The 26,678-nt window shown below is 42.3% G+C and overlaps 1 protein-coding gene across 3 annotated transcripts in view; it reads right to left on the reverse strand.

The window, feature by feature from the left end:
• DPP10 (dipeptidyl peptidase like 10) overlaps nt 1-26,678 on the reverse strand; it is a 552,866-nt gene that overhangs the window by 274,962 nt on the left and 251,226 nt on the right. The window contains exon 1 of one of the 3 annotated variants that reach the window (XM_068949174.1): nt 10,997-11,322. The exons of the other annotated variants lie outside the window; for them this stretch is intronic. Within the exon in view, the coding sequence (XP_068805275.1) occupies nt 10,997-11,080 (84 nt within the window). The 5' untranslated portion in view covers nt 11,081-11,322. Of the gene's footprint in view, nt 1-10,996; nt 11,323-26,678 lie in introns of those variants that run through there. 3 annotated transcript variants of the gene reach the window in all.

Genomic DNA, 26,678 nt, shown 5'->3' on the forward strand with positions numbered 1-26,678 from the left:
TATTAGGGGTTGGGGGGGGGCACGTCCAATATAGGCTATTCTGACATTTCAAATTTCTAGAGCAACAACACACCTCAAAATCTGCACACACATTTGAAATTGCAGCCTTCAAACCCTTACCCGAGTCGCACAGAAATTCAGCAACAACCCAAGAAGAGAACAAGTTTGTAAACTTCTAGTTTCCTAATCCTCTTCATCTCTCAAGACAGCGGTACCTTTTCAAATGCATCCCCATACATGCCCACTACGGCAAACCTTGTATGACCCCTCACCACTAGTAAATTCTCATGCCAAACAAACAAACATACAGTCAGCTACAAAATGTTATGTGATCTATAAATGTATATTCAATTTTAAAACTTCCAGCAAGATTTAGACGTGCTTTCTTATCTCTGTGTCTGTTTTCTCTCTCTTTCATTTCCAGACTCTGAGCTGCTCTTACGAGCATCTCTCTAGCACAGTTGACACTTTTCCACCACCTGCACCCCATTCAGGCCTGCCAGTGTATTTCCATCTTAATTGGGGAGGCATCAAACATTGTTATGTGTGGAAAAGCAGCGATCAAATACGTCTAAGTATGTAAGAAAAAAATATCCAGTGCTGCAATTAAAAAAAAGTCTCAGAAAGTAATTGAGTCTTGCATGAAAACCCAATGAAAAAAAATACAAAAGCATACAATGCTTTTAAATATATGCACTTATGATCGGCTTCCACACGTGTTCGAGCTACAACTATATTAGCAAAAAGTGAGGAGCAGAGCTGGGGAGAGAAACCCCTAGTGCTGAGGAGCTGGTGCCCGCAGCCCGCGTGTTTCGCGGGGTTTGGCAGGGACCAGCCCCGGGGGTCCTGGGGACCGACCCCCGTCAGCAGCCGCAGCACGTGCTCCTTGAGTGCGGCATCTTGCTCCACGACACCCGAAACTTCACCCACTCTCGAAACCGCTGTGAGATGCCAGCCACGGCTCTGTAAGTACAGTCAGGAGATTTGTGTCAGAGGCGCGCTTTTAATCCAAACTAAAATGCTACCACGGGCTTACCCAAAAATTCTTGCACTAGAAGACTGACATTTGCTTCAGACCAAAGGAACCTCTACGCACGCACTTACTTGCATGCAAACACTCAGCGTACGTTATTTCCCGGGGAGGATTTCCTCCCCTGGAGGGGAGCACACGGGCAAACACGTTCAGCATCTCCCCTGCACTGAACGCCAGTTCCCGCGGCAGGGGAGGCGAGAGGAAAAAGCCTGACACATAGAAATGCAATAGGTAATTAAGAGCTAAGAGAATTCAACCTTTTTAAACTACAGCAGCAAGTAAGCACATTTATTTACTTAACACTTGCAACACTTTATTGTGGCAGGAACTGTTCCACCTTATTACACGGAAGAGAAAGAGTCCTGTACTGAGGCCCCTAAGTCCATTTAGTCTGGCAACCCTGAGCTCAGCTGAAGTAAAGCTAGCATGGCGCGTGCCTAGCTGACAGCTGAGAGAGGCAAGTTTACCTGCTCAGCAAAGACACAAGGTTTTTGAAGACTGTAACTGATAGTTTCCTAGATATGAATAACACATTTAATAAAGCACAACCTGAATGATGGGGAGGGATAAATGAAGGATAAATGGGAAGCCCCTGTAGTTAGAGAGACAACTCTGAAAAGTTGTCTGAAAGCTCCTTCTGGAGCACTTGGTTTGCTTTGGCTTGATTTTTGGTTTTTAAGACAAAAGAAGACACAGCCTAAGCTGTATACCAGCTAGGCTAGCTACCCCAGCCCCAAGTGAAAGAAATACAAGGAGGTGGCAGGAGTGAGGGAGGGAAAAGACAGAGAAACATGAAAATATTTTCAGTTAAGAAGGTTACTTTTTCTCAATGCACGGCATATATTCCCATGTTGACATGACACACACAGCCCTGTACGCGCTTCTTTCTTCCAGCTCGTATCCATCATCTCACCGTACGTGTTGTACCATAGGAGACCGCTCTAGCAGATTCTTGGTTTTAGTGTACAAGGATGTAAACAAAGTGAGAGGATACACCCAGAGATGACACGCAAGACAGTGCTGCTCACAGAATTAGCGCGCTAAGCCTGCTCTCCTTCAGCTTCTCCTTCGCTTGAGTAAGCAGGGGAGGTTTATTCCACAGCTAGATCTACTAGCAGCAGAGGAGAAATCTCTCCCCAAATTCTTGCAGGAAGATGCCATCCCTTACCATGAAAGCCAAAACATGCTGTTAGTATCTGTTTATGTTTACAGGCATAACTATAGAGTCCAGAAAGAAGAAGAAATCAAATTTCCTCTGATATATCAATATATTTTGCCCTAGGATTATTTCATTTTCATTCGCTGACTAGTGCACATTTTAAATCGCAAGCTTAATATACGTTCAAGTTATGGGAGGGGAAACTAAAGCGCAAAGTTATTTCAATAGAAACTAATGTTTTAAACATTTGCTTCAAGTCTTTGGAATACCAACACTGTGAACCAGAAAATAAAACTGACTATAACTGAAGAGAAGAAACTAAATTATTCAACTTTCATTTTTCAGCCTCACAGAAAAAGATAAAGCAATTGTCTGATCTTACCATTAACTGCAGGCAGGGACCTGCCTTCTCAGATCACGTGTGGCAGGAAATCACTTTTTAGAACTATCCACATAAGCTTTCAATGCATTATAATGTGCATTACTGCGAATAAAACCCTGTCTTCCATTGCTTTGACTAAAGACAATTCTGGAAGCTGAGACAGAAGATCACGACGACACTGCTATTTACCACGAATATAATATTTTCTATGCCCTCAAACCCAACCACTTCTCAGTACATAATGAAGGGGCTAAATTACAATGGAAGTATCAAAACACATACATTCATTATGTATTTTACTGTCCTCTGTTCTGAGATTCCCTTTATACTGTTGATGAAAGACAGTATGACACTTAAGCAAATGAGATAATATCCTTCAAATGATTAGACATCAGGGAAGAAGAATAAGGAGACAGAGATCACAAAGATTTTGCTTAGCTTACAAGGAGGAATATGACACTGGTAAAGAAAGGCAGAAGGGCTGTTGCAAGAAAAATGTTAGGAAAACTTTATGTATAGAAGATTAAAGGCAGGAAGCTCAAAAAACAGTACATGAGAGAATCACCTGGAGATATAAGAAAACTGAAGACAGAAAGTACTGAGACAGCCTTGAGAACTGCTCATGCAGAATACATCGTTTTACTGAATAAGATAACGTCTCTAAAAAAAGAGTATAGAGGGAGAAAAGAAAATAGCTAGGGATGCGATCCAGATAGTCACCAACAAAAAGAGACTTCACGAATCCAGCCAGATCAGCTTTTACCCTCTACAATGCCGAGACTGTGTGCTCCTTCCTCCAGTCTTTGCTCGTTATGCCATTATGAAATCAGAAATGTAGGGTCTTAATACTGCTACTTAAGACTACAGCATCCAGCCTCTTTTCTACCTTCAGTGACAGGACACAAAAAGGGACACATCTGCTTTTCAGTACAGAATTGCATGTAGAGACCCTGCAAGAAACACATGAAAAAGTATAAAACTGTATATAGGTCCCTGCTCATAACGAGCGAGCAAACAACTTGCATAAATTGACAGGTGACTTTAGTTAACTTCTCAGCATCTGGCTCACAACACCAGCATTACAATCCTGCTCTTCAACATTAGAAGACATGACACAACACTGAACATTTCCTACCAAACACTGTGGAAAACACCGGTGGCAGAAGTTCAGTAACTGCCCTTCATACAGTTTGAGTACTGCAGCTTGATCCATCTTCACTGCATCCTAAAGGACTCTTCCCCCAAGATATAATGAAAATGATTACGGTGCAAATTATATAACTAGTCCTGTAGCCATCATACATGTCAGTAGTCCCACTGACGTTACTGGGAAAATTCATGTAAATAAGGGCATTAGGAATAGGCTATGATACAGAAAGTTTTTCAGCCTCCTCAGGGGCTGAAAGGTATACACATATACACAATAAAGTTTTGACCTAAAGATGAAACAGGAAGCTTTTGCAACTGATTTCCTTGCATAGCTACCCCCTCATTTCAAAGGCTTTGACTTTGTGGCTTACTGCCTTGAGCAGATTTAAATTTATATTTATGCCTGATGGCATCTAATTACCCGATACAATCATCTTTGCCCTAGAACAAGCAGGCCCTTGACTAAACAAGCCAGTAGGATTTTTATTGTGTTGCTATTCACAGCAGGGTATTACAAAATTCTTCACAAGTAGAGTAGGATTTCCTCAAAGGAGACTTCCAGCAAGAACTACCAAGAAGATATTCTTGAACTAAACATTTTATTATTAAAGGCCGGTAATTTTTATAGTTGTTTTGTATGTAGAACTTTGGGGTTTTTGTCCAGTTTACATAGCTCTTCCATAACATGCAAAATTGCAGCAAATCATTATCCTCATTAACTACACTGAAGCTCAAATGCTTTCTCTGAAAGACTTCTCTGCCATATATCAGATGCACTAGTCAGGCTCTGAATAGGGCGCACGGTCAGGAGCAGAAGGAACAAGGACCTGGACTGAACACGCACTTGCACTGGCAGCGTTCGTCCGATTTTGTTTCTTGCATCCATCCAGCATTTCAAACAAGTTGAATGGTTTTCCCACTACCATTTCCAGTTCTCTCATTATTTCCAGTAGAAGCTAATTTTTGCCCAGTTTGCTTTCTGGAAAGCTACAAAACACTTTTCTTTCTCCCCAGAAGGAATGGAAATTGCAAATACTGCCCCAGGCAGGCCAAAATAACCCCAAAAAGCCTTTCAAGAATCTTTATTTTCTTTAAATTTTCACATTGTTTAATACTTCCTAATTGATTTTCTTAGACAACATCCTCAAAGCGTCAGAGTGCTTTTTATCTTGGTTTAGAATCATTCAAAACTATTTACAGCATCTCTACACAAATAACACATCATCAGTTATGTGACTGTTCCCAGCAGTGCTGAGAACGATCAGGAAAGGTCTTTTAGCTTCAGCCTCAGATCTGTAGGTCATGCAATGTCCTTCCTAATGGATAAATACAGTAATTTATCATCATCAGTCACCATCAGCATTGTTCTTTTTACTGTCATATATTCATGAACATTATCCGATGCAGCTGAGCGGAGCATAAAACAAGTGTATGATTAAAGTGGAAAGGTACAGAGTTTGAGACAGCTTAGATTTCATGCCTAATGCATGGACTTGAGAAACAGCACAGGTCTTGTAAGTTAGGAAAACGGCACCAACAAATTATAGCGCCTGCTGGCAGAATACAGCTATTCGTGGCAGCAGGTGCGACTGCAGCTATTTGCCTATGTCTCCCGGTACAGCGTTAAAGTATAGCACTGAGCAACATGAACTGGGACCTGCTACAGCCATGCGCGCCCAAGAGATTTTTCACAGCTCTGTTAGTAAAAACAAAACAAAACGAAACACTCAGATACTCGTTCAGGGATTACATGCGTCCTTATCACCACTATAAAAAGCTTGTGTTCATGTTTGTAACACATGCATGAAAGTCTCTGAACGCTTTAAGAAAAAAATGCCAAGATGATGACTTTCAGACTCTAAAATATACCAAGTACCAATTCAGTTGGCTTAAAGAGTTCTTGCCTCTTGTTAATTATCAGAATAGCTTACCCTAAGCACTACCCGGAAAGGAATGTACAGATTCTGTTCTAAAATAACCAATGCAATATATATGTTCAAATATCTGAGGCTACCATGTAACTTACGACATGTCTGAAATTTACTTTAAGACAGAATGGACAAAAAAAAATTAGGCTGGTTCAGAGGTTTTGAATTATTGCATTTAGCTATCCCATTAATCCCAACGCAAAGAATTGCTGGACTCTAAATGCTGAAAATTAGGTGCTGCATCATGTTGCACAGGAGATTCCTGCACGTTGTTTTGAATGCAAAACACAAATAACCTGCGTAAAGGCACGGGTACCATAAGGGGAGAGTATACAGAGTAAGAGAAAGGGCTCATTATTCCCTTGTTCTATGTCCGCTGAAAGGGACTTCTTCACAGTTTTGTTCTTTTAAAAGTTGCCAGGGCAGAGGGTGGAGCGAGTACTGGAAAGTTCTTTGCAAAGTTTTTTGCATTAGGTAAATGAATTTCTCAAGTGAAATTTGTAACTTCTGATTTCCTATAAACACACATGCGTGCTATACAGACACTTGAAATAAAAATCTCACATGACTGTGCTCTCTCACGCCAAATGATGCTCCTCAACTGAAGGGAGAAATGTTTCCGTCACTAAAACGAGATCCCGCTTGCCCCTTCTCCACAGGAATCAGATCAGCAGACTAGAAACGCAATGAAACGGAAGACAAACTCAGGTTTCTCATGGTAATCACCGCAATCAGGTACGTCAACAAGCTGCCTCTAATCAGTCCCACGGGAAAGAGAAAGCGAATCAAGGTGATGCAAGCTTCCCAACACTAGATCCGTTCCACGCGCTCCCCTAGAACCCGAGTCCCGGCTGATACTCTGCACCTCCGCTGTCGCTACGTTTTCCCGCAAGCTTCTTGTGCTGCTACTTGTATACCCACAGGTATTGCAGGTCTGTAATATTTCTTTCTGGATCCAGCATGGGTATCGTACGGCACATATATAGTCTAGGAAACAGAATTTAAATGCTGAAACTTAAACGTTAACTATTCATGAAATATCCTGAGCACAAGATGACTTTCTTTCTCCACTTTTATTGGCTTTTTTACCTGATGTTTCTAACTTTGTATTGAACGCCACAAATGAACAGGTCTGATATATTGCCGCAATATCACAAGTAAAGCTAGGTAACAAGATAAAAACGTGAAATCCCTTTGGATTACATACTAGAACAGAACTGCTCATTTCATCTTGAGGCTGACTCTGAACACGATCTAGAACAGCGGGTGGAAAGAGTTTCTAAGACATGAGGTTGACTACCTAAGTCAACCTTTCAAGGTACTGGAACTGTTGTAAGAGTTCAAGCTTCTCACTGACCCGCTGAGTTCAAAATGACCTGGGCGGGGGGTGGCAGATAGCCCTTTTCCCTTGATGAAACCCCATTAAGATGAATACGGCTGTAGACAGACACAGTCATCCATCAACAATTGCAAAAACTGCAAGATCGGGTTCTACTTTTGGGAAAAGGAAGTAATGCAATGAAGGAAGACATGAAAATACATTAACAACATTTTCAGTGACGGACATTTTTAGTCACTGAAACAAAAAACAAAGATTATTCTTTTATTTAGATGTAGTTTTAGACTATGCCCCTTGCGTGGTGACTACAGAAACCGGTCCTGAGACAGCAGAAAATTCAGTTCTTCCAAAAAAGGTAGTCAAATGAACAGCAGTCAGTTCCGCTTGTATGTATACTGAATATATAATTGAAATTCTAACCAAATAATAATTTCCCCATTTAGTGCAACAGAATGCAATCTTATTTCACATTTGCTTACCTGTTTTTTTCAAGTAGAATTATTTACTTGTTTCTAAATGGCACACAGTAAAGAAAAATTCTGGGTTTGGTATTTTAAAATCAATTTTTAAAAGTCCTTAAGTTGCAAGAATGAGAGAGGCTCAGGAGAGAATGATTATAAATTTCAAAGGTCTGTCTTCTATACACACAAAGAACAGCAAGCAGCACCAGGTGCTGTAGATCATCTGTTTTTTTGTAAACAGACCGAAGCCTCACAGAGGTAATACCTAAAGGAATTATCTTAGTTTTTCATCTGCAAAGACAGCAAGATTCATCAACCTGCGAGTCATACAGGTACATTATATTTTTCAGATTTGTTGTGTCCATTGACTACTGAATGGTTGTGCCTTTTTAAAACGATCACGAAACATTATTGTCTAAGACGCTGGGACACTTCTTAAGAACTGAAAATGAAAAACATCATTTTTTTAATAAAGTCTGAGAGTAACTAAGGGAGCTACATTGACTTCTAACACAAGTTTTCAAGCAACAGAATTCTGAGCATTTCGATAGAGCATTCCAGAAATGAGGAGAAATACAAGTAATTTACAGCTATTTTCTTCTCTATACATACATCATCTGAACATAAAACTGTAATTTTAGCAATAAATATGAGTCATCATTTAGCAGGGAGTTGAGAATAAATCTAGCTAATTTATCAAACCAATCACTGAAACATCAATAGCGCTGTTAATGGAAGTTGTTATTAGATGCCTTGGCCCAGGGGAGAGCTGGTTTAAAAATACCATCAAGGGAAGTGTTGGATATGAAGTTGTATCCAATTTATTTATAAGCTGATGGCTACGGATGCTTCAGTCAGTTGATCCAAGCTTTTATTTAAGTGGAGAGTCCCAGTATTAGCCTGCTGTAATTTGAAATTACAGCTCAGGTCCCAAGCCTATAAATTTGCTGCAAATGCATTCAGCATGCCTATTCGCAAGAGTATTTGTAAAACTGGACTTGACTGAAAACAGTAAAGAGATCTGAAAATTCCTGACGTAATTCCTTGCTCCTTCTTAGACTTCCTCTGTGGCTCACCCCAACTCCGACCACTTCTGCATCACAACAGATTTGCTGCTCCTGCTATCCCAGGAAACCGTCTCAGCACGGATGCATTTTATTAAGTGATGAATTTCTTGATGTCTTCCACGTTGGCAAGCCAGTCACAGTGCTACGGGACATGCAGAACTAAAGGGAACGTGTATGATCGCCTGGTTCTTCATCTTCCCTTGCCCACGACAACATCCATCAGAGCTGCAGCCAACTCAGATGATGCAACTGCAACCACAGAAAGCCACTGAAAAGCTTCTCGCCCTTAATATCACTCTGTTAACATCATATCCACATCACGCCGCTGTGCTAATAAAAGTTTCCAGGGCAAACCTAGCCTCAGACAGCCTGGGTGCCAGTCCTCCCTTGGGCTGAGCTATGATGCGTGGATCTCGGCCACCGTGTTACCCAAGACAGGCGATCCCATACGAGTGGGCCTTTGTATTCGTAGAGGTCCGCACCGGCATCAGCCTGACCCCCTATGAAGCTCATGAAGCGTTCAGGCCTGCATCATTATTAGCACCATTTAAAGCTACTGAAAGAGCTGGCATTTGGTAAGAACAGATTTCATATGTGATGTCATTATACACTGCATCAAAATGACTTCCCCAGCATCTATATCTGTGGTAAAAGTTGGTACCAAATCAACTTTTATTGACTAAGAAAAAGAAACCTGATCTGAAAAAAACGGATGCAAATACATGGGACTGAACATTTAGACTTTATGCAAACAGGCGCAGTCGAGAGAAGAGCGGTCTTTCCATTCACAGCTTAGAGAGATGGAGAACTCTAGGGCAGCATGATAGTAATATTCCTATATTTAGGATAAATTCCTAATCTTTAGAGTATTTTAAATGCAGAAATTACTACTCTTTTTCATTATGACCTAAAAGAGCAGTCAAACCCAGTAAACGCTGGTACCTAATAATCCTACTTTGAAAAAAAATTCCAGCTCCAACCACAAGAAGCCATTCTGGCAATTCGAAATGTCTGAATCAAAAATAAAGAAATAAAGATTGGTTAAGTTCAACTACTTTTTATTATGTCTAAAAGCAATAACCCTCTAAAGTAAAACAATGTTACTGAAATTTCTGAGCGCTGCAAACCTCAGACTGTCTGAAGTGATCTTGACTGTTCCACAAATTCTACTATTTGCATGAAAAATTTAAGTACTGATGGAAGTTACCCATCTTTCTTTTTTAGGTAAGTTATGCAATTAATTTATTCAAGATATCATACGGCTCTTCAAACAAACTCAAATATAACACTTTATTCAGTGCTACATGGAAATTTGTCATAATGCATATACTTCTCAGCAAAAAGCACATCTAGTTAAATCTATCTAAATGAATAGTTTCACTGGTATCCTAAGGACTGCCCACAAGCTTAACGCGAAGCCTGGGTGTGCACGCAGGACTGGATACTTGGATGCAGACTATTTAAAACATAACTGGGCGCAGCAGCTTTTACCGTTAACGTTTTCACCCAAACATTAGTGCATCGGAGGAAAATTAAGCTCTTTAAACTAGTCTAGCGGACAAGGAAAATACGAACACAGGCATCCGTGTTCTGAGGTTTCGAAGCAGACAAACTGCGAGCCTCGACAACGCGCAGAAAAGGCAGCCTCGGAAGCGACACCGGGGTTCGCCCGCTGGGCGCTGGGGCGCGGGTGGGCTGCGGGGCGCTGCGGGGCGCGGGCCTCCACCCCACCCCACCCCACCCGCACCCCCGTTTCCAGCTCTGCAGCACCAGCAGTCACCAGCTGGTGTCACAGGTTAGCGATCAGAGATTTCAGACGGGAGGGCGCACCAGCGCCGTCCTTCCTCAGGCATCCGCGCTGTCCCCCAGCGGCAACGGAGACAGCAGCCCGCGGAGGAAAACTTCGACGTCGCGCGGCCGCAAAGGCAACTTCAGCTGCTTCCCCCTCATCCCCCCTTTACCTCCTCTGCCGCTTTCAACGCAACCCGACGCGGAGGCACACGAGTTATTTCGGACAGCCCGATTTACTAGCAGCCAGGCCTGCCGTGCCACGAGTCGGAGGAAACTACGCGCCCGCCCGCTGCGCACCGCGCCCGAGCAGCGCCCGCCCGGCGCGCAGCACCCCCCGCGGCGGCCGCCCCCGCTCCGCGCCGCCGCCTGATGCAGAGGCGGCACCTCCCGGCCGGGCTGGACTCCCTCCCGGCGGTCACTCCGGCCCGAACGAGCTCTCCTTCCCCGCGAGTTGCAAACTCCTGCGGGAGCGCCCCGCCGGCCCCCGCTGCCCGCTCCCGGCTGCGGCCGGGGGTACCGCAAAGCTGCGCCCCCGCGGAGCGACTCGCCGGGGCTCCCGTGCCCGCCTCCCCCGGGGGCGAAACCGCCCCCCGCACTTATACCCGGGCTCGGCACAACTTCGCCGGGACGGCGGCGGGGCGGGCGGCCGCCCGCGGCCCCTGCGCGCATCCCCGCCGCGGCTCCCACCTGGTCGGGCTGCGGCGGCGGCGGCGGCGGCGGCGGGTTCCCCCTGCCGCCCGGGTGCGCCGGCTGCTCCTTCATGGCTGTCATCGCACGGGGCTCGGCTCGGCTCGGCTCGGCTCGGCCGCCTCTCAGTGCCGCTGCGGCCCCGGGGACCTCTCCCTCGGCACCAGCCGCATGACACCAGCCTCCCTGGAAGTGGCGCGGCGGCGGCAGCGGCGGAGGAGGAGGAGGAGGAAGAGGAGGAGGAGGAGGAGAAAGAGGAGGACGGGCGGGGGGGGCGCGGAGCAGCCGCCGCCGCCGCGGCAGCGCCGCTACCGCAGTGCCCCGCCGTGCCGCGCCGCGCCGAGCCGCGCCGGGCGCTCAGGGGGAGCGCGGCCCCGCGGCGCCGGCCAGGGCAGCGCCTCGCATCACCGCCGGGCGCCCGGCCCTGCCCCGCGGCGCCGGCCGGCGGAGCCCCCCGCGGCGGGCTCGGTCCGCCCGCCCGGGGTCCCGCTGCCGCCGCCGCCCGCGGGCTGAGCAGCCAGCAGGTGTCACATCGGGTTTCCCTCCTCGCCCGGGAGAGACCATTCGGCGCCCGGCGCGGGGGCGGCCCCGGCTCCGGCCCCGGCTCCGGCTCCGGTCCTGGCCGCGGCTCCGGCTCCTCCGCTGCTTCCACGAGCAGGAGACGCCGAACTCGCAGAAACAGCGAGGAAATAAAGGGGAGGGAGGGAATAACGAAAAAAAAAAAGGGAGAAAGCACAGTGTTGGCGAGGGATTTTTTTTTCCCCCGTCTCCAAGCGTCTGCAGTCGGAGGGGAGCTGTGCGGCGGCTCCCCGCACGGCCCCGGCCGCTGCTGGCCCCCGGTTCGCCAAGGTGCGGCGGGTCCCCCCGAGATGCCCCTCTCTGGCATTTTTTATAAAGACCAATAAAGGAGACTTCCCAAAATTTGTTTCTAACCACTAAGAAGGAAACAGTTGGAAATGTGAAGGTAGATGGTATCTCTAGTGACTCGTGAGCCTCTATACGGAAGGAGAACCTCAAACATAAAGAAACGATGGACTTCACTTCGACTAGGGTTTGTTTGCTAGCTCAGATGTTTCCTGATCCAGTTCACAGAAGGCCCCAACGGACTAGGATTGCCCCAGTGCAGAATACGGTGTGCTAGGACAGCGACGCGTGCCTGAAGGGAGCAGCCTCAGCCTGCCTTAGCTAACCTGGCTCTCTGAGACTGGAAGGTAGGAGGAAAGCTAACAGCAAATAGCACAAGGAGCGTTTGCTTTTTTATATTATTTTTGCATGAAACTTCACAAGAAGTGAGTCCTGAGCAGACAGTGAGCATAATTAACAGCACTGACAAAGATGTAAGGTTTCAGTCTACAGTAGGGACAGGTTAGAAAGCACTTAGGCAAGTTAAATGTTTTCTTATCACTAGATTTGACGGACTTCATCTTTAAAGAACTGTCTAGAACAATGTCAGAGACACTAACAATTATCTCTGAAAACTTGATGGGTGAGTTCCCAGCTGAGCAGAAGAGGCAAGGACAACAGCACACCTTCAGAAGGAGCAGGAATTTAGGAATTACAGACCAATCAGCATCGCTGCAGCCACAAAATATATGGAAACGTTGGCTGGAGATCAGCTAGTCGAGCCTCCCCCTCAGACCAGGGCCATCGCTGACACTACATCAGGGCAGTGCAGCCAAAGCAGCCCAGTCCGAGAAACCCCCATGGATGGGGGGATTCCACCGTCCCTCGAGGCAACCGGGTCCAGCGTTGTGCTAGTCTCCTAGAGAAACATTTTTCCTTGTGTCCAGTCTGGACCCTCCAAGCTGAAATACGCGGCTGCTGCTCCTTATTTTACAATCTGCTGCTACTAGGAAGGGTTTGGTTCGCTCATCTTTGTAATTTCCCTTCAAGAAGTTGTAGCCTACCCTTAAGCCTTCTCTTCACCAGCCTGAAGACGAAACACCATGTCCCTCAACTGTTCCTCAAAGGCTGTGTGCTCTAGGCCCCTAACCATCTTGGTAGCCCTCCATTGGCTCCCCTCCAGTTTCTTAGCATGCCTCTCGAACTAGACAGCCGAAAAACTGGACATTGTTTTGACCAGCTGTGGTCAAAACATTGCCTAGTAGAGGGGAATACTAACTTTTCTCCAGCTTCTGGCTGCAGTTCTCCTAACGTGCTCCAGTTTGCCATCCTCATGATTAGTGCACTGTTGGTTTATATGCAACCTAGTGCTCACCATAACCCCCATGGCCTTTTCATTGGGACTGCTCTGCAGCCAGGCTGTGTTGACACATGGTGCAGGTACACAGCTTTGCACTTCTCATTACCGAACTTGATGAGATTTCTGTTGGTCCATTCCTCAGGTTTATCAAAGTCTCTCTGAACTGAAGCCCTACAGCATGGTGCTCCCTCTCCCCACCCATTTATTATCATCAGCAAACATGCCGACATGGCATTCTGTCTCATTAGCCTCCTTATTGAGGAAGATGCTGAACAATGTAGGCCCCAGTATCAACTCCTGGGATTCTCCGCCTGCTACTGGCCACCAACTAGATCAAGCCCGTGTCCTCCTTCACTGTGCCGTTCAAAAATCTGTGCACAATGTCAGCCTTTCTCCAGCCATCAGGAACCTCGCACCGTAAACACTGGCCTCACAATCCCATCTACCAGCTCTGATGAGGGAATCCAGTCCAGCTGCGTGAACACATCCACTTTCCCTAAGCAGCCCCTAAGCTGTTGCATACTCACATTTGACTGTCCCTCTCTTTTCCAAACCATGCTCGTACACAAGCCTGCTTTGCCTGTAAAAAAGGCATTGAATATTTCCACCTTTCTGTGTCATCCATCACTATGTTGACTCCCCCACCAATCAACAGACCCACATTTTCTCTGGACGTCCCAATAAAAGTTCTAGGAAAAATAATCAAATAAACTCTGCAAGCACCTAGAAGAAAACTAGATGACGACTAATAGACACCATTAATTTGTCAGGAACAGATCACGTCAAACAAATCTAATTTCTTTCTTTAATAGGGTAACAGGCCTTGTGGATAGGAGAGCTGTAAATGTAATCTATCTTGATTTAGAAAGGTTTCCAACACTGTCTTACTTGACAGTTTCATGAGGCAGAGAGAAACCTGATCTAAATAAAACTAAAAAATATCTATGAAACTGACTCCACTGAGTAGTTTCCAATGGTTCCCTGCCAGAACACATGGCAAGAGGGTCCCACGATGGTCAGTCTTGGTGTGGTTTGTCACCATTTCCATCAGCACTAGGAATACAGAGTATGCTCATCAAGTTTGCAGACAGTTTGAAGCAGGGGAAGATGCAAAATATGTTGGAGGAGATGATCAACGTTGAAAACGATCTTGGAGAAATGATCTTAAACGTTCATGTGCAGTTCAGTAAGGACGTGTGCAAAGCACTATACATGGCTGGAGAACAACTAGTTAGACAGTTTTCCAGAAGAGGATGTGGGCATTGTAGGGGATCTCAAACTGAACCTAAGGCAGTGTCATGCTGTTGTGGGAATGACAACGTGCTGTGATAAATGCGTAGCACTACAGCCATCGAGATGCGTACAACCATCGAGATGCGTGAAGAAATCCTGCCCTTATCAGTACTGGGAAGGCATCATACAAAGTACAAGGGCCAACGTAAGTTAACAGGCTTCAAGACAGACATCTAGCAAGGATAATCAGAGGTGTAGCAAACACACTCTCTGAAGAGAAGCTGGAAATCATTGGGTTTACTTAGCCTAAAGGAGAAAAAACTGAGGGCAGATACGGAAACAAGGTTCAAATGCTCTTAAAGGGTACCACAAAAGGGCGAAATAATCTTTTGTGTGGATGCCGGATAGGATAAATAGCGATCAGTTTAAAAAGCAGCAAGATAGATTCAAGTTAAACATCAGGAAAAAAAATTCCCAAAGTAAAGAGAGCAAAGAAGTGGACTGGATTGCTTCAGAGGTTTTGGGACCTCCATCCCTGGAGGCTAGATAAACACCTCTCAGGGGTGATATGAGTGTGGTTGGTTCTGTCTAGAATAGAAGGACAGTTTAAATTAAGTAACTGAATCCTTTTTTTGTTGACTTTATGACTCCTTTCCAATATGGCACCGAGGTCCAACCACCACTGACTGCATGAGACCCAGCTGCAAGGGCCTGCGGTGAAAACATATATTGCTCACTCCAGGTTTCAATCTGACCATTTGTTTTGTTTCAGCTCAGGAATCCGTCATTCCTGCACTTACCTTCACACTATCTCTGCCCTTATTCACCTCACCATTTCATATTACTGTTTTCTCTCTTACAATTCATTATTTCCCTGGCTTCTCTACCCTTGCTCCTGTCAACTCTGCCCCCTTACTTTCTTGCCCTTTACTGCTGTTGCTTTTAGTATAACAACTGCTATGCGAAGAAAAAGGGGAACTGAGAAGACATCTTTTGCACACCAATACCTATTGCTTTGCTTTACCTTTCATGGAGCATCCTTTGCTGCCAGTCCTTCATTTGCATTGGCTGTGTTCTGTAGGACTCAGTATCTTATTTTTCGGGGCAAAGCATAACATGCAGCCACACAGATTTTACCTGTGGCCTCTAGGTGCTACAGTAATACAAATAATAAATCTTAAAATCAGAGCTATTCTGAATCATTCTGTTTATGGCACAGTTCTATTGTGACTAGACTAATTACCGAACCCCTATCAGAACTGAAGAATTCTAATAATTTAGGCTATGAATGGGCAAGTTTCAAATAAAAATTACTTTCAGCTTGTTTTTGATGAGCTCCATTGTGTTGGAGTTCCACTGTTAATCAAGAACTAAGAAGACATTAGCAGTCAGTTTTAGCTGAAGCTTGGTGTTTCACAATATATTCATTGTGATGTTTTATCACTCTAATGGACTAAAATATGCAGCATGAGTTTTATTGAAGGTCATTCATGGTGGTCATTGGGTATGCATAAGACAATTAGAATTATGTGAATCTTGAGTATTTTTGGAGTAGGGGTTTTGGGACTGGTTCTCTATACATGCAGTCTTATCTAAAGTTCCTTAAAATCAATACCAAAACTCTTATTAATACCACTGGATCATCCCTTTTATCATTTTTGAATGCTGGTTCATTGGTTCATAGTATTGATGCTTTGGGAATATGAAATGATTTCACCAAGTTTCAGTACTGCCCACATCAACTCTTATTTGTTTGCTTCCTTTTGTAAACTGCTGTGCAAAAATCATTTGACTGGGTTGTTCAGAAGAACAGTTGTTTTATAGTCAGTAATAGGACACGTCTCTGAAACTGGAGCCTGGTACTAAAACCGATGCCATATGGGTGAAAGCCATTAAGGTGCACAATATTTATGGTAATTTCTTGTACCATTTTCACCAAAACACTTGTACCATTTCACCATGATACTTCATTAGGGAAAGCATTAATGTGCCTTCTAATAGCCTGGGTAAAATAGGTGCAGAAAAAATGGAATTTTGCTCTTGGCAAGTTCTTTACAAGTCAGTAGCCTAATTCATCTATCTTTCAACTGAAACGTTATGTTTCAGAAGGCTTGTAATTTCCTTCATGTTCCCTATCACAGACAATGTCTGGGTGCAGGAGTCAAGAAGGTACATGATTATTTTACCTTCCGCATAAAGTGAATATCAAATCCATCAGAGTACTGTTAGACAGTTGCAAATTCTATCACATTGTGACTCAACAGTGTGTAAAAGTTTTGCTGATATCGCAGCCTAATACATAGAGCCTACTCTGGAGAGCCAGCAAGTAAGCCATGAACCTGGTAAGGGAGCAAAAAGGCCGTGCGTGTGTTCAGAAATAATATAGCAGAGGGTGCTCCAATGAAGAAAATTCTCCCTTTTTTCTCTTAAGAAACCCTGTCATCTACATTGTTTGCTACTATCTCTTCTGGCCAGCTACCAGGTCAGGCTAGAGTAGAGTTACCAGCATCGCCTGTCCATGTCAAACACGGCACGGTGAGTTTGTGCCACACATTAATCACACCGGTGCCTTCGGGAGGTGGGCCGGGAGGTGTAGTATCTGAGCTGAAGCAAGTAAAGATACAAAAACTATTGTTAAATGACGTCCTGCTTATCAAGTTATTGAACTGCAGAACTGCCTTGTGTCAGATGCCCTTGTGTCATATAGATGCTGTAGCTGTACAGATCACCGTAAAAACACGCAGTCCTTATTAAAACAGCAAACACCTTGTCCTTTCCTTTGTGAGTGAGTTTATTTTGTAAGTCTGCTGCTGCTCCGATGGCAGCGTTTCCAAGGGCAAAACTGGAACAGGTAAAACAGGTAGTTTTGTTTTCTATATATTTTAGATGGCCCTCATCACTAAGTAATTAATATCTGTGCAGCTCAGGAAAGATGTAAGGACTACATGATCGCTAATTATAAGCATTCGCATGTAAATAAGAGGCCTATTAAATCTTTAACGTTTAGCTGACCCGTTCCTACCACAGCTTCTGCTTTTTTTTTGCAGTGAAGTCAATTGATTGAGATGAAAAGATTCTCAATCAGGTCTCACCAACACTTCAGCTTTATGTCCCATTTGTCAGCAATGTTACCACTCAGCATTTTACAACCTGAGAAAAAGTCTCCAGTCACAGTATACCTGCCCATATGCAGCCCAGTCCTGATGAGTTTATGACATCTGTAAGGTCATGGCTTCAGAGTTTATCTGGGGCTTTTATAAATCAGGTCTTAGGAACATACACTGACTCTGGACTTCGGAGTCCTGTAAAACTTCAGCTACTGGGCTACAAAAATCTTTGAAGTTATAAAGGTGAAATTAAAAATCCAATCGATGTGACTAAAAAAACAACAACAAAAAAAAATTGTTCTTCACTGATGTTTTAACTGTGGGCTTACAAAAGCTAAAAATACTTGTTCAGAGCAGAGCCACTGTGAGGCACATAGACAGAAAAACAGAATATGTTTTTGTACAAGGTGCTTTTTCAGTGATGATTCTAAATGACAGAATATTTGAACTTTGCTGCTTAAGAAATGCTCTGATAGAGGGAAAAATTCCAGTCACCGTCTGCACTCACAAACACATTATATTATTTTTTTTGTTTCACTGAAAGGCTGTTTTCTCTGTGAACAGATTGTACTCATGTTTTTCTCTTCTTGCCTTGTTGTAGAAAAACAATCAATGCAAAGATTGAGTTAATACAAATAAATGCAAATATATTCCAGTAGTAAAGCTGCAGGTCTTATTAAAATACATATGCAAACATTTCGGCTAAAGTAAACAGAGCAAAGCTGTATTTCCAAAAATACCTCTCGTTCACCAATAAAATGCACAGCCAGTGTTTGAAGGAACAGGCCATCACAAAAGCACACAGGAATCACAGTTTCACATCTATGACATCCACTTCTGATTATCGAAACAATGTATAGATTCATAAATCACCTTACAACAGTTTCCAAGAGAAACAGAGCTATGCAAAAACGCAATATGCCAAATACCACAGCCCGAGACTGGGGCTCAGGTAGCCAGTGCAGTCACCAAGTGTCACTGCCGGTGTCCTAAGGTATCCATGCCACCCGCGCAGCCCTGGCAGAGGGTCCTGCAGGACCTTCCCCTCCACCTCTTTGCAAACAATAGCTGGCAGCCAGCCTCTTTACTGCTGCTCAGAGAAATTTCGCACATTCACAGGAAAGGTTCTGAATTGAAATTTGTAAGTAATTCTAACGTCTTACAGCTTGCTTGATTGTATTTACGAAACATTTCTTCTTCTGAATGTAGCAAGGAGCAAATTTGCAACACATAACTATGCAGTGAAAATTGCAATAATAGGTATATGCTGACAGGTGTTTGGAGAGTTCAAAGGGAATGCATGCCCTGCTGCCTTAAAGACTGATTCAGGAGAACGATCCAGCCTGCAATTAACTCAGGGTTTGTTTTTGTTTTTGTTTTTTGGCTGTTTTACTTCCCTTTCGTAACAATTCTCATCCAAACATCTTCAGGATCTTAACAACTGTAAAATCCATTCTGGACAGCTCGTTTGAGCAGAAAAGGAGTGAAAGATACAAATATCCCTGTTGGACACAACGGGAAACGGCAAGCTAGGGCTGGGGCACCAGCAGCCGATTTCAGCCATGTATTGGAAGCAACTACTTTCAGGAGGCAACTGACTACTTTCAAAGCAACTACTTTCAGGAGGTGGTGACTGTCTGACAGCCTTTTCTCCTCTAATCCACCTCTCTCCATTTGCCCAGATGAGAACTCCCTGTTACTAACAGGAGGCAATCTTGCTTACTTCAGATGTCTCTATGAAGTAATTCTATACGAAATTTATTAGTGGATTTTAAATCCTTATTGTAGCTCACCACAAACCTTCTAATTTGTATTTCACAGACAGTTCACTAACAAGCATCACTATTTGTCATTGTCACTACAGTTATCCCTATTCAAGAAAGCAGTCAAACAAGCTATGAATTAGGCAGGGAAGAAGGAAAACTAGATCTTGTATTTTGAAACATATATTTTCTAGTTCCTAGCCGTTACACCATGTCTCTAATATGGCAACGTTACTGTAGGAACCCTTCACGCGTGAAGATCAGTTCTAACACAGTTCATGTATACTGCTTTTTGATTCGCTTTATAATGGTTAAGAAGAACACCTGAAATGGATACAACGTTTTTTAAATGCTTAGTATTTCGTTGCTGAAAAGGTATTTATCCACTCATAAGTAAAAGTAGTTTTAAAAGGCGTTATTTCTTCAACTTGACCAACAGAAATATTTGTGCATCAGCGAAGCGTCTGATCACATTTTTACACAGAAGGGAAAAAACAGCACATTCTGCATGTTCAAAAGGTTAAGAATTGCCCTTCACACTAACAACATTTTAAGATTCAGATCTTCAAAATTTGCTTGCAGCACATTTGTAGTAAAATACACAAAGCTAGAAATATAAATATACTGCATTCATATATTGACAAATCTGTCAGCTTTGTATAGATTACATCAGGTCAGCTTTGGTCAACAGAGGACTGAAACCTGTTGGCCTGGGAACTCAAGGGTCTCACACTGAAACAGTTGTAAATCAGAAGCATGTCTGGTAAAATCAAAGAGATTACTAGTGTCACCCCATGGTGCACAGCCACGATGAGCGATGAGACTGATTTCTTCTTTTTGGTGGTTGTCATACAGCAGCTCTTCAAAGAACTTCACGTGGCATGAGTGGCTCCAGAAACATGACACGCTTCACTGAGGAGCTCCTTGCAACAATCAATAATTGATAAAGAATTCAGACTAAGATTCCAACACGTTTCATGACCTGAACCACAGTTTACAAAAATGAAACTAGCATTCACGAATCTAGGATCTCCTCGTGCTACTTATGGAAGGCATGTCAGATTCGCACAGACGTTTAAGCCCAAGGGATGCAACCGAGAAGTAAATGGGATATTAAAAAGAACCTCAATAGATTAGGCACTTTATTTATTACTAAAAAACAGCCAGACTGAACACCTAACTCAATTATGCAGTTTTGAAAAGGTTGCCCTTATACATCAAGTAAATCAATAGGGCTGGACTAGGCATCCCAGATTTCATTCTGTAATATTTTTTTATGGAGAGGAAAGGAAGAGAGGAGAAGGAGAGGAGGTAAGAATCAGAACCAAATCAGAATAAAATGTCATAATCTACAATAAAACGAAATTGGGAAAGAAATCTAAATTAAATGTTTTAATTACATTGAAACACTTTCTCGCCACTGAAGCAAAATGATATATTTTGACTATTATGTTGTTTAATTCAATTTCATTTTCATATTACATAGAAATAGTATGTTAATTTTAATACAGTGCAAGTTGTAATTAATTAAACAGAATATTTCAATACCAACACAAATTATTCTCTTCCCCCTTTCTAAAATTTAGTAAAAATCAGCATAATCCCACAGAACGTTTGGTTAGACTTCATTCTTGAAGGACAATTGTGCTGTGAAATATTTTCCATCCAGCTGTAATTTAGCCAGCAACTAAACTGGCAAAAGTTGTGATGCTAACAATGAATAAAAATCAATTTTCTATTGACAATTGTATTTTCCTTTGAAACAGAGATATGATTATGTACATTTACTTTATATTGACAATTATAAAAAGCATCTAACACTGCATAATTTGTTTAAAAAGCACTAACTCTGGCCACCGTAATTTTAAGATGCCTACAGTATTGGTGAGGGAAAAGAGGTGAACACTGGGGCTCGTTCTCCATTCAATACCCTTAAGTCTGATTAGCAGTCATTGAATAGAGTAGGCCTTATACTCGTGAAAGTCTTATTCCTACATCAAAGGGAAGGAGAAAAGATTTTGTATAAAATTATACTGAGTTTTATTCCATCATGTTATTACAATGGAGCTGTCATAGAACTATACGATAAAAGCCTTTTCATCCATAACACACATTATATAATGAAAGGTATCAAACATTTGTATAATAATATATACATATATTATCCAAGATTTGTGTAATACCTTTTTTCCCAAAGGTTCTGAAAATGTTTTACAAACTGATACACAAATTATCCATGCAGAAAGCTATTCATCCACCATGCAAACACAACTACAGCCCAAGGCAAAACACAGCAACTATATAATACACATGACAAACTCTACTAAATGAAGAAAGTATTCTCTAGTCAAGACCACGAGGAAGATGTTAAGCAAACAGGATTCAGCGACATGGGATTTAGGAAGAACCTTGCTTTCAGAATCCTGATTCTTGGACAGAATACAAGGATGTCTCCTGAACACTGGTAATCATAATATTAAGCCAAATAAGTATATTCTTAAGATTATTAGGTTTAGTATTAAGAATAAGTATACATAATATTAAATGTTAAGAATTAATAAGAATGCTATCCAAACACAGCAGTGCAACGAATCCAGCCTCATACTGGAGAACTGCTTTAGAAAGAAGCATGTTAGTGCCTCCTGACAGAATAGGAAACGGACCACATTTTAGGACCAAAAGCAAGTAAAATCAAGAGGATGACTGTGAAGTCTAACACTAATTAACGGCTTGGATAAGCTATCCACGCTAATTTATTCAAGCATAATTTCACATGGTTATCCAGCATGATTTCCTAATATGTATGTCTTGCAATTCTAGGGCTAATTTACTGTCTGTCTTCATACACATTTCACAATATTGCTGTTACATTAAAAAAAGTTCCATCCAAGAAAGAGGAGTATCTACAAGATCTAGAAAGGAATAAACAAATATAGCACCTTACTCAGCAATACTATTTCTTTAGGCATTGAAATCTATGCAATCTGTGTTTGCAAAGTAAGAAACGCGGTGGCCCAGACTGAACACCCTGGCGTTTGGAATGCAAATGCCTGAACTCTCAGTTTGGTCTGAGTTGCAATTATGGTGATTAGACATTTTCTTTGAATAACATCCTGTGATTTTTCAGTGTTTTCAGCTTAGCAGTCATTGCACCACTTCTGCTCGATAAAGATGATGGCAGAGATACTTAAGAGTGCTTACAAAAGTCAGACAGAGTGTGATTTGAGGCAGAAGAGAGCTCTTTTTCAATATAATTATCAAGAATCTCTAATTAGAAGCAAACTGTTCAAGAAAAAATGCAGGCAGTGGAGAAATTAATATTGTTGGAGTTTTAAAAGGCCACATTGAGAAGAAATGTTACAGAAACTTTGGGACTATTTTTAACCTTGAGAGCTGGGCACAAACCTCAAACTTGAAAATTGTGTTGCCGCTGTCCCCTCAGGAGACTTAGAGGGGACCAAATATTGGCACAAGGGTACTTTGATTCTAAATAACTATCTAAAACTGGCCCTAGCATCATTACTCATCAGGGAGCTACATTCAGAAACCCTCATGAGGATTTCAACAGGCTATTGGGCAAGAGAAGCAGACAGATAAAGAATTGCTGATGGCTCTAACCGTGGAGATTCCCGTAGGTTTGAGAAAAAATGCTATTAAGGAGAACAGCTATCCTTCACATCCCTCCCCTAAGCTAAGCTGATACAATGAAAAAATCACACAATGAGCAAAAAAAGAGTTGGTATTATGAAAGTCTGAAACTCTCAGGATGGCTGTTTGGCTGGGAAATTGGCGCAGAAGGATAGGAGAGAAAATAATGGAGCCACCAATTAAGTATCGAAGATAGTGACATGCAAATGCCGGGAGAATGAGAAATAGCAGCAGGAAGCTGAAGTTTTAGTACTCAGTCAACAACATAAACAGCACTAGAGCATTAATGGGATGCGTCACAGGATGGGGATTTTGCTATAAAAGGGTTATAAATTGTTCAAGAAGAGCAGGAAGAGAGAAAAAAGGAAGCTTTGCCTCTATATCAATAACATGTCTCCTTGCTCTGAAGCCTGCAGCTCAACAAGTTAAAAGGAATTACTTCCTTCTTCAATGACTCCAGGTAAAGATAAAAAGAACCAAGAGTAAGGGTGGTGCAATGTAAGGCGTCATCCTTACTCATTTAACCATGAAAAATGAGCACAAACCTTAGTCTTCACCAATATCCCGAATTCATGTCTTTGTATTGAAGGGAGTAACACACAGAAACATCTTCGGGAAGGACCGGGCAGCAAGCAGAATTTTTATTACACAGATGTCTGATGGAAAAGCAATGCAGGTGGACAAAGATGATATGTTAATTTTCTGAATATGGGGGGGACATTGTTTGATTTTCAAAAAAAAAAGGAGAAGCCACAAGGTAAATTGAGGGAATGGGGAAAAACTGGTTAAGAATCTAAAACTGGAAAATTATTTGGATAATGAGGAAAAAAGGAAGAGAAAAAGGTACAAAGGATAAAAGACTTTAGCAAAAGCACACATCAAACGAAGAAGAAAGAGAAAAAGAATAAGGCTGATATTTCTAATGTCTTCTTTACACAAAAATGTTAAGACCAGATACTTAGTTAGATATGTACTAATTATGAAGGCCTGAATATGAAAATAAAAGAGGTAAATAATTAGATAAATCAATTCAAATCAACAAACCAATCTCACTCAAAAACATTCAAAGTATTAGGCATCTTTGAACCATTTAAGAGAACTCTGTGAGCTTCAAAAGGGTTGGATAATACTGGAGGACTGCAGAATAGCAAGAATTGTACTCGCCTTTAACAAGGAAGAAAAGGAAAAAAACCACACAAGTAGTTTTATTTTTAGTTCTCAGAAAACCATATAAACAAATAAGTTTACAGAAGATAAGGTGATTAAAATAACAGCCATCATTAATTTATCCAGACCAGATAATATCTAACCAATCTACTTTTCTTCTTTAATAGGGTAACTGCGGGCAATCAGGAGAAGGCACTTTTAAGACTTCAGACATAGTATCACATGATTTTCTTATAAGAAAACTATGGAAATGAGTCCTAGATGAAGTTATTTCACAGCTGGTTGACAAACTACATGAAACATTATTTCTTAGTAGTTAATTGCCAAAAGGGGAAGTGTTTTCAATTAGGACCTTTCATGGAATTGTGTGCAAGTCCATTATGATTCAGTGTTTCATTATGATTTATTAGAGAATATTCTTATAAACGATTACAAGTGCAAAACTAAGACTTTGGAACATGTAGAAAGGTGGATTATGCACAATATTGAGGATGGAAGCAGAATTCAAAACAATCTTAATAAACTGGAGAGATGCTCCAAAATCGACAATGTGAAATGCAGTCAAAACCCGTAAAGTGCTACACTTAGCAAGAACAAGTGCACAAAAGCAGTAAGACAATGATCTACAGTCCAAAAGTAACACAAAGAAAGAGCTCCACATTGCAGTGAGCCATGAGCTAAATGTGCCTCAGCCATTCAATGCTGCTCCAAAAAAAAGCATGTTTCATTCCCAAGACAGCTGCAGAGCAGGGTTTGTATACATATGGCAGCAAAGACTTGTTTGATCCGTTCAGTCTGAGTGAGAGATCTCATGGGATTCTGTGGCTCATTTTGGTCACTGCACTAAGGAAAACATGAAGAAGGGGAGGAATAAGACAAGTAGTTAAGGAAGGCTGAGATCTGAGGAGCAGTTCAGGAAATTGGATTTGTTTAATGTAAAGAAAAAAAGATGAGATTTCATTTGCCCAGATTTGGTAAGTCTTTCAGTATGTGAAAAGGTGTTATAAAGACAGTGGACACCTGTTTCGAGAAGTCAGTTATGGGAAAAGACAAGCATCCATCCATCAGGCATCAGGAATGTGTTTCCAGTGAGAAGGACCACGAGGCACTTCACAACCTAGCAAAGGAGGTTATGGAGTTTCTCTCATTACCAGTCTGATCTCAGCTAGCCAGGTATTGTCAGAGGGGGTTTACATGCACTTGAGGAATGCACAAGAGGATTTTGAGGAGTTCCTCCAGACGGTACATTTCCATGATTCCTGGTGCCCCCTTCCCTCCCGTGCTCCCCACCCTCCCTGAGACACAAGTTGCTCACTAAGAGCTAGACACGGTTTACATGGTTTCAGGACAGACATGTGGCAAGGCTTCTCTCACAGAAAACCTGCATCCAGCCATCAGCAATTTAGTCCTGCTTAGCAGAGGCCAATGCTTACTGCTGGACACGTGCATCACCCCCAGAGAGCACTGCTGCTACACTTGCACCAAGCAAACCACGAAGGAGCCCTCAGCGAGGACAGGAGCTGCTGAGGCCCAAGCGCGCTGCACCCTCACCTCGCTCCACGTTCCTCAGCTCTATGGGCTCCTGAATTAATTTTTCAGCCCTCCTTAGCTTGCAAGATAAATAAATCCAATGACACTTTACCCACATACCTGAAATTAAGCACATGCTTAAGTGCTTAGCTCAACAGCAATATACTTTAAGGACATACTTTAAAACTCTGCAGACTGTGTCTTTATAGCTTTCCAAAGTCATTATGATGGTGACATGGGTCTAAATTATTACTATATGGGAATGTAATTGCCTGCTCTAAGAAAGAAACCCAGAAAGAAGTATAAAAAGAATACTGCATTTTGTATGTTCACATTTATTTCAGGGCAAACTGAAGAAAATGATAGTCTTCCGAACAGTCCTGCTGTTAGGGAGTTACTTTCTGAAATCAATTGGCATGCAAATTTTATGTTCAATAATATTCACCTCACATACACGTGACGGCAGGCCATAGCATTCAATTCACGCATTCGCGAATTTAAGAACAAGCTCTGCAGCAGGTCAAAGTAAGCAGCTTTACCCAATAAACTGAAACACGATTTTAAAACGGAAGGGAAAGCAGGGGCTCTCTAAATACATGAGGGCTTGAAACCTAAAAAAAAAATTAGACAGTTACCTTATAGCTACCAAACATGACTGGTCTCATAATGACTTTTTGAGGAAAAAAAATCTATAAAAATCTATAAGCTTTTCATCCTTCATTTTCTGGCACTCTCTTTCACTCCTACTACACATATCCTTATTTTGACTCTTGGGTTTTAACACTGACAGTTACTTCAGTGTAGTCAATATTTATCTGTCTGATCAAAAGACCTTCAGCAAAAGTCAATATCTGTATTTTCTTATACGGCAGCGAGCAAAAGAAACTGCAGCATTGTAATTTACTGTATGACCTGTCAGCATGCACAGTCTTTTTTTTTTTTTAATTGCATATTTTATGGTACACTTAACTATACTTAATTACTTGACGTAAAATGAAATCTTTACAAGGGTATTCCATATCGCATCTTTC

This window comes from Struthio camelus, chromosome 6 (assembly GCF_040807025.1).
Source record: "Struthio camelus isolate bStrCam1 chromosome 6, bStrCam1.hap1, whole genome shotgun sequence".
Lineage (NCBI taxonomy): Eukaryota > Metazoa > Chordata > Aves > Struthioniformes > Struthionidae > Struthio > Struthio camelus.